At 35.7% G+C, this 9,495-nt stretch overlaps 1 protein-coding gene across 1 annotated transcript; it reads right to left on the reverse strand.

Annotated features, from left to right (window-relative positions):
* Positions 1-640: 640 nt before the first annotated feature.
* LOC127634460 (ADP-ribosylation factor 1) lies at positions 641-7,737 on the reverse strand. Its single transcript, XM_052114041.1, has 5 exons — positions 7,657-7,737; positions 6,643-6,798; positions 6,270-6,380; positions 1,975-2,099; positions 641-1,869 (listed from the first exon to the last, which is right to left on the reverse strand). The coding sequence occupies exons 2-5, from the start codon at positions 6,788-6,790 to the stop codon at positions 1,708-1,710; spliced, it is 546 nt and encodes a 181-aa protein (XP_051970001.1). The 5' UTR covers positions 6,791-6,798; positions 7,657-7,737; the 3' UTR covers positions 641-1,707.
* Between the last annotated feature and the right edge of the window lie 1,758 nt (positions 7,738-9,495).

The raw sequence follows: 9,495 nt of genomic DNA on the forward strand, positions 1-9,495 counted from the left end.
TAATGAATGCACAGGTGTGTGGAGGGCAAGTAAGTTCACCTCTACACTTTAAGAAACAGGTAGACGATGACGAGTTCAATCTAATCCCAGCTCAACAATAGCCCAGTTTTGTATTTATATATTATAATGTGCTTTTGTTAAAACCTCATTAACTTACGACAACCTTGTGAAATATTGACAAGTCTAGTGACATGTTTCTGTCAATTAATGGCGACTTATGCATTTAAAAAACAAATCAAAAGTGTACCATTATGTATTACTTAATACTACTGGTTTATAATTACCATTATGTGTATAGATGTTTAAAGACCATATCTATTATTCTGGTCAGGATCTTGTTTTCATATTAATACAACTCCTATTTTAATTTTTTCATGATTGTTAATCAAACAACTCAAACCTAATTATGTTTAAGGCCAAAGTATTTTTTTTCTATTGGTAATAGAGGAATTTAGGCTATGAAGCCTGATTTAAAAAAAAAATTTATTAAGTTAAATAAAAAAATAAAATGGGAGTCGTACTAAAACTTCCTCCTGAATCTTTGAAACCAACCGTGTGTCAGGTTTGGAAATCATCAGTCAGTCTATAGAGGTATGTTTACAATCCACAGTATGCAACAAATGAATATAAGAGAAACACATAATATTTGTTTTCTTTATTATTATTATTATTCAAATCAAATCCAACAATTTGGTGAGGGGAATGTTCAGCAGTCTGCGATTGTGCTTGGGGTCTGTGTGGCGGCTTGAAACGGGTAGTGTACAGCAGGAAACTAGAGATCTGCCCACAACTCCACTACCAACATTCGGACACATTTGCAAATTAAAACACTGATCAAAGCCAAAAATAAAACATCACAATTTCCAAATGACTCATAAGAACAGGTGGTGGTGGGGGAAATCTGAGCAAACTGATCCTGACCTGATACAGGTTACAATGCATTTTTCCTAAAGATAAAGGGCAGGTTTTTATGTCAATTAAAAAGGGAATATTTCACCCAAAAATGAAACATCTGTCATCATTTTCTAACCCTTATGTTGTTCCAACCCCGTATGACTTTCTTCTAAGATGTCTCTTTTTTGTGTTCCACAGAAGAAAGTCATGCCGGTTTGAAATGACATGATGGTGAGTAAACGATGAGATCATTTTCACTTTTAGGTGAACTATCCCTTTAAAACACCGTAAAAGTGTATAGGTTATATATATTCAGCATGCCCGTAATACTGGTGTAGGAGAGGTTTGGGTTATTGCAGAGAGCAGTTCATTGTTGAGAACGCTGGTTCTATATTTGCCATGTGAAAACCACGCTTGGTGCAGTATGGAACGAGTCATAGTACGGTTTGTGAGGTGGAACGAGAAGAGGAGAGGTGTGTGTGTATAAAAGGCACGCCAGGGTCATTCCCAAACCAAGCAAACACAGAGAGAAGCCTTCATGCACACATGAACACAATACATTCTTACTAACGTGCATACTAAAGATAAACTTCACTATGCACATGTATGACGCACACAAACACAGTCCGAGTCAGCAATGCCCAAACCTAAAATAATAGGGAGCAACAGAGGAGCACTGAGATCAGTCGTAGTCTGGGTCAGCACTGTAGCCGTGTGCGTCTCACTCGCTCAAACACACACACACACACACACACACATCTACCCATCCATATAACAAACACACACACATAGATTTGGAGACTGCAGACTGGCTCATTTCTGATTTTTCAACTGATTGGAGAGCCAGTCCAGCCCCTCATAGAGTCCGTCTCCACTGGTAGCGCAGGTGGCCTGGATGTACCAGTTACGATGACGGAGGGCATGAAGGCCCAGTTTATCTGTAATCTCAGCCGCATTCATGGCATTGGGCAGGTCCTGTGATGGACGGGAGAGAACAATAGATCCAATTAGAATCTCAGATTCATTTATAACAGTATGCATCATAGTCTGCGTAATAACATTCAAATATGTGACGCTCACCTGTTTGTTTGCAAAAACGAGAAGGACTGCGTCACGCAACTCGTCTTCTGCTAACATTCTTGCCAACTCCTCCCTGGCTTCGTTAACTCGTTCCCTGTCGTTACTATCAACTACGAAGATCAGACCTGACACAGGGCAAAAGAAATTAGTATCGGGAATATCTTTGTTGTCATCACACCCACAAATAATACCTTCTTTTTTTGTGAGTACCATAATAACTGTTTATTTGGTTTCAGGTTCAATAACAACAGCAAAAAAAGAGAGAGAAATAATGTGTAATTTATGTGAGGAACTGACCGAAATTACAAATGGGTCATTCTCAAAACAATTTTGAAATTTTCCAATCAATTCAGTTTTTGCCCATAAAGGCCGAGGGTAAACATTTTGTAACATGCTGACCTTGTTTTTATTCATAAGGACAACTTGAATATTGTTCTACCTTTTACTATTTAATTTTGTTTCATGAATGAAGCAAGTTAACACTAATGAGGGTTAAATGGGGTACAACACCAAATCTTTGGGGTGAAATGTGAATGAGTAACGTTTTAACATGCTGGGAAAAATCTCTCTCTCTCTCTCTATATATATATATTTTTTTAGACATATAATTTATTTATTTTTGTATTTTAATAAATACAAAAAGTTGTGGAAAATAATTTAGTCAAAATAGATATATAAAAAGTTTTTAACTTTGATAACACAAATGCCATGAAATCAAGGGACAAACATAATTTAATTATTTAAATTATTAATAATTATTTTGTTTTGCTTTTTGCACAATTGTTCAGCCTTGCACTAATGCTTGCATTAAAAATAAGCACAAAATAAACACATAAATAACTTTAAATGTCATTTGCAAAACAGAGTCGAGCCATTTTATATTATTAAAGGTTAGGTTATAGACTACCTTTTAATTTTTTATTTAATTAATTTTTGGGGGAGGGCTATTTTAAAGCTTTTTCATGACCAAAATAAGTCAAGGGACATGCTTGTCAACACATTTTGACTTTGACCCAAATTTTTTCAGAAATGACCTATTTTGTGACACACAAAGCTGTCTTTACACAAGGGTGTGCCAGACGGCTCACAAAACTGAATCCTCCATTGATCTGCATTTAAATTGTTTTACATCTAATTGTTTTACTCTGGGGAGTAATTTTTTATTAAAACTGATAGCTGAAAGGATTCATACTTGTTAAATCCGCCACAGTATCTATAATATATATATATATTTTTTACATCCTCCAGTAATAATTGAATGTGATTGGCCCATTCTGAACAGCACTGCCATCGTGTCGTCACGCTTTTCATAAAATAAATACATTAATTAAATGATTTAATCAACGTATTTAATGATTTACTATAATTCTTGGTAAAAATTGCTATTTTTAAGGGTTTTCAGGGCTTAAATTTGAAAAAGACAAATACAAGTACTTCAAGCACCTTGTACGAACCCAGAAATAATAAAAATGTGTTTTATATATATTAAATAACCATATTGTAATGCCAATTTTTGGATAGACCAGAAAGTGAATTAAACGCTTTATAAATATAAATATGATTTAGTGTTAACCAATATTATTACTATAAATGTTCCATAAGAAACTGAACATCTCAAAGCTCAGTACTGTGCAAAAGTTTTAGGCACTTTTAAGATGTCTTCAAAAATAATGCCATAAATAGTTTTCATTTATCAATTAACATCATACAAAGTCCAGTAAACATAAAAAAGCTAGATCAATATTTGGTGTGATCACCTTTGCTTTTAAAACAGCAACAATTCTCCTACTTACACCTGGACACAGTTTTTCTTGGTTGTCGGCAGTTCGGATGTTTCAAGCTTCTTGGAGAATTCATCACAATTCCTCTAACTATTTCGGCTGTCTCAATTGTTTCTGTCTCTTTATGTAATCTCAGACTGACTCAATGTTCAGAGGGGGCTTTGGGGGGGCAATGACACCTGTTGCAGGGCTCCCTGTTCTTCTATTCTAATATTTTCTATTTGCAAAAGTAATGTCTGGGAGTCTAACATATATTTGTCCTATTGACACACTAAAGCTGAAGATATAAATAACCATCTCAAGACACATGTTTTTGTGAAACATCGTATGTGCCTAAAACTTTTGCACAGTACTGTAAAATATATATATATTTTAAAATCTGACAGCAAACATGGCTGGTTTTTTCCCTAATATTAAATAATTTGAACAGAATTTTAGTTAGGATGATCCTCTAAAGTGCAAAGTAATAAAATAAAAAAAATGGGTCATGTAAGATTTGTGGTCTACGCCACAATTTTGAGAAGCGCAAGAGACCCCAAACTGCACTATCCTGTTTCTGTCCAAATATAGCGCACACTACACTCACGTGAAACGCAGATTCGCATGTCAGATGAGAAGCATATTTAGTGCTTACGAAGAATGGAGCGCAAGATGAACGTCACCGAAATGCAGTACCGATTTCTCAAGGCCAGCAAAGCCTTCTCTAATGGCATAATAAACAAATATTTTTTCATCCTTTCATTCTCCTTGACCTTTTTGCCAATGTATTTTCAATCGCATTCCACTAATAATTAATCTACAAACGAATAGCAAAAAACAAAAAGTTTATCTTTTTTATTTAAATTAAGATCACGATCAATTGAAAATCAAAATTTTTACCCAACACTAATTCACATAAATGAAGTAACCCTTCATGAGGATGTCATTAAATTGCAATCACTTTACATCCTGATTATTTTGGCACAAATATGCAGGACTGGGTAAAAATAGAGATTTTCCAAAAAATACAGATCTCTTTATCAATTCTAAATTCCCAAGATCGATATTTTACTCTATGCACAACTCAATACAATTAAATCACTCACATATGCAACCAAATTTTGCTGTGTTACTAAAAACTTTCAGATTTCACACCAGTAATTGAGTAGTTTAGTGGTGAAGAAGTTTAGCAACAAGGAGATTATGTGTTGAGAGTAACAGTTTGGTTTGACTTGTTCTATGTGTCCAAAGATGAGATCCACAGAACTCATTTGTCATTGAATAATGTCCCTTTAAATACACTTTCTGTTCTTTACAGTCAGTTGTTGATTAAAAACAACAACAAAACCATTTCATTCTAAATCACACATTGATGCGCTAAAGAAACTGTGCATGTAATCGCTAGTCTTAAAGAGACAGTACTGATTTAGCATGTGTTTCACATAATGTAAATAGAACAAATGATGCATGTTAACAATAAACATGTAACAAAAAATACATATGCAATTTCAAGACATTTATTGACTGAGTACTCTAAATTCGATTTTTTTTTTTCAAAAGCAAAAATGACCAATATGGCGGCTGTGGCTCAGGTGGTAGAGCGGGTTGTCCACTAATCACAGGTTTGGTGGTTTGATTCCCAGCCCACACGAGTCCACATGCCGAAGTGTCCTTGGGCAAGACACTGAACCCCAAGTTGCTCCCAATGGCAGGCTAGCGCTTTGCATGGCAGCTCTGCCGTCATTGGTGTGTGAATGTGACTGAGATGCGGTGTAAAGTGCTTTGAATACCGCTAAGGTTAAAAAGGCGCTATATAAATGCAGACCATTTACCATTTGCAGACCAATATGATGAAAAACTGAATATTTTCGAATTGTACCTATAAGATTAGAAGGTCTCATGTATAATTAAAGGTGCATTCTTTTTAAGTACAGCTCTGGGAAAAGTTAAGGGACCACTCCAAATGTTTCTCTTGATAGGTGTTTGAGTTAAAAAAAAAAAGCCAGAGCTGTATGTCTTGAACTGACACCTAGTGGCCTGGATGCTGCTTCTTTCAAACCCAGTAGACTGCAGAAATTCACTATGCACAGTAAGCCAGGATTAATTAAATCCACGAGTGAAACGGTCCAATAACAGGGCGGTCACTGAGATTCAACGGGTAGTATTCAGCTGGTCATGTGATTCTAACATGCTGCTGCATGTAGAATAAGAGCGCTAATATAAGGTTACTGATATGACTGAACTCTTCATCTCACATGAGTGCTCATTATTTTATACATAAGTTTCAAAATTACTATTAATTTCTTTAGAAGGAAAACTTTTAAATGAGAATAAAATGACTGAGTGCACCTTTAAAAGCATTAGCTGAGAGAGATTTTGTTTTTCATATTTAGCCAAATGGACATTGTAAACAAAACAATATACTCATTTTAATCAATATCGAACTGAAATGGGAAATCTGTATCAATACACAGGCCTACAAATATTATAAATAAAAATGGGTATTTTATTGCTTGTTGCCATGGCTTTTCATACCTTGAGTGTTCTGGAAGTAGTGTCTCCAAAGCGGTCTGATTTTGTCTTGGCCACCAACATCCCAAACCGTGAAACTGATATTCTTATACTCTACCGTTTCTACATTAAAACCTGCAACACACAATATACAGCAGGTGAAAAAGAAATATCTTAGTAGCAAGGGACATAACACAATTAACCACACACAACTCAGTGCAATGTAATAATGTCACTAGCAATGTTGAGATAAGAACAAAGGACTTTTATGCACACTGTGCAAGTCAAGGACAGAGCGTTTGAATGGTTTGAAAGTGTGTTCAGGGTGTGTGTGTTTTAAGATACCCCACTATCACACACTGTGAAAGACAAATAAATGTAAAAACAGAAGGCGTACCGATAGTGGGAATGGTGGTAACAATTTCTCCCAGTTTGAGCTTGTACAGGATGGTGGTTTTACCAGCGGCATCGAGCCCAACCATGAGAATTCTCATCTCCTTCTTCCCAAACAAACCCTTGAACAGGTTGGAAAAGACATTCCCCATGCTTTAAACTGCAAAGATGAAAGATGAAGAGCTTTTAACAATCTGAAGAGACACTCGTACAACATATAATCACAATGGGGCATTCATATCAGTGCTTTGACTTAAATTCAAACGCTTCTAGATTATACTGGGTAGCAAAACAAGACCTTAATTCAAATCATATATGTCCATGTAATCAATGTAATGTTTTCATTGATGTCAAAACACAAACAAAATACAAATTCGTATAACTTAAAAGGAAAGAAAGGGGCCTGAAACATTAGTGACATTGGGCTTTTTTTTATTTTTATTTGTACTTTTTCTTGTGAATCAAGTTAACAAGAATAGACAAGTACCACATCTGTCTTTCCTTTGGGATAAACACATCTAATTGACTTAGAAAAACATTAGGAAAACGACTAATGTCATTTAAATGCCAGTGTGTTATGACACATTAGGCAAGTGTTTTGGGAAAGAAACGGCTATTTCTTATCAGTCTAGCCAGACTGATAAGAAGTCTAATTAACTTGCAATAACACTTTAAAATCAAAAGAATAACTACCATAAAACGCATGTTATTTGCGTCGTACTTAAAAATATTAGCTTTGTCTACACTATAATCCAAGAACAATGACTTGAAAAATATCTAGAGACGATTGTAAGTTAAAATGTTTATTGTAGGAAAAGTTTAAAGATGTTTGCCTCAAATAAACAGATTTTATGACCCAACCATCTTTAGCAGATTAGCTGGCTAGCTACATACAAGATAAGAGCAGCCATCTGGCCCTTTAAATTACTAATTCGGTCACTTAATAAATGGCTAATGGTCTTAAAATAACTGTCACTAAGTGAGCATATTTATCATGAAGGCTGTGAAATAAAATCACCTCTACACCGAGACTTCTCGATCTTTCTGTGTCCACTGCTTCAGCACACCACTGTCACTGCAAAATGGCGTATGTCGCAACTCAACCTACCGGCTTGACAGGCTCCGCCCATTACCTCTTATAGTCCAATCAGAGAAGATAAAAATTGCATAATCCCGCCTCCTGCAGATTAGGTCCAATCAGAATGCACGACAGATCCGGTAGGATTTGGGGAATGAGGAAGTACTCACTTCCGATGTATTGACACGCCTTAGTTTACATGATAAAAAGCATTTATATATTTTATATAAACCCATGAGGTCTTTTAAATAATAACGTCTTTAATAAATTCTATAACTATAACTCTTTTTAAACAACAATGACAACCAGTATATTTGCATCAAAATAATTATCTTATTAATTTTCTGACGCATTAGGGTCACACTTTGTAGTCTGAGATTTTTAACCCTTGTGCGTCAATTTAAATAAGTTACTCAGAAGTCCTAATTGGACTAAAATATCCGTCAAAAAACTGCCATAATAATGTTATATATTGGATAAGATTGGTTAATTTTTAACCAACATCAGTCTTGATCATAACTACTAAATATGCATTCATTTTCTGGATTTTAACCCTTTAAATGCCAGTTTGTTTACATAATGACACAGTTGTTGTTTTTACACATACGCGCGCGCGCGCACACACACACACACACACACACACACACACAGTACTCTGACATCCATACCAACACACCCGCACAATTTTAGCTGCATCATTTATTCAGTTGGCCTGCAGTGCTCTATAATACAGCAAACAGAGAATAGGAGAAAAGCATGTATTTGATCCATAGGACAAACATAATTAAAATGAAGCTATTTTGAAGCCAGGGCTCCTGTTTTAATGACACTGGGATCAAATATTGCCGTTTTAATGGGTTTCAATGGGGGCATATTTGTCCTTAATGTCCTGAGTGTAACTGTTTTGTGAACACAGTGTATTATAGATGTATTATAGGAACTGAGGTTGAAATATTAAAATTCAAATTTATGCCGTTGGCATTTACACAGACAAAAAGATAATTTTTTTAAAAAAAGGCAAAAATGTCCCAAAGATCGCTCAAGGGTTAAACTAGTTAAAAATCTCAAAACTACTTAACTGTGAGTTACCGCTTCAATTAAACTACAAGTTATTACACATTTGCTCACATTGTATGAAGATGCACATGGACTGAATTGATTAACAAAACCAAAAACAAATAAAGTGAGTATCAGCTAAAATATAATGGAATGGGACGTCTAAAACTCCAGACTGTTTGTGCAGGTCACTCTTGCGAGAGTGGCAGAGTTGAACAGGTATCCGAATGTTCATCATAGTCTTGCAGCTCTAGTTTTCCCTCTCTGACCCTCCAGTCCCAACTGGAGTTTCTGTCAGGAGCAGGGCCACACTGCAACCACATGCCTGACTCACACACCTCTGTGTCTGGAGAAACCAGCCACCCATCCAGAGTGGCCAAACTGAAGGTTCTCATAGATATCTATGATACACAAAAAAAACAAATACAGATAAAAAGAGTTGGAGTTCAGTTGAGGTGGCAGGCATAGTTCTGAGTCCATCTCATCACATTGAGTTCATGCAGCCTTGATTAAATGCATATCTGAATTTAAATGAATTAGATATTTATTACCTGCTCGCTGATCCCCATGGCAATGTGTCCGATTTTCACTTTCGGCCGCTCTCTGATCTTTAAACTCTCACCGCTTACATCTTCCAGCCATATATGGATGGATTTATTCTGTATTTCTCTGAAATCATTTATCCCCAGTAGATTCGAGGGACGCTTTTTGTTACCGCAAACT

The sequence above is a fragment of the Xyrauchen texanus genome, chromosome 41 (genome assembly GCF_025860055.1).
Source record: "Xyrauchen texanus isolate HMW12.3.18 chromosome 41, RBS_HiC_50CHRs, whole genome shotgun sequence".
Taxonomy (NCBI): Eukaryota; Metazoa; Chordata; class Actinopteri; order Cypriniformes; family Catostomidae; genus Xyrauchen; species Xyrauchen texanus.

What these genes read in the sequence shown, in the direction of transcription:
- LOC127634460 (XM_052114041.1), bottom strand. Translation starts at nt 6,790, where the DNA reads ATGGGGAATGTCTTTTCCAACCTGTTCAAGGGTTTGTTTGGGAAGAAG. An exon ending in TACCACCATTCCCACTATCG is followed by an intron (nt 6,381 to 6,642) that starts GTACGCCTTCTG and finishes TGTGTGTTGCAG; the next exon opens with GTTTTAATGTAGAAACGGTA. An exon ending in TCGTTTTTGCAAACAAACAG is followed by an intron (nt 1,870 to 1,974) that starts GTGAGCGTCACA and finishes CGTCCATCACAG; the next exon opens with GACCTGCCCAATGCCATGAA.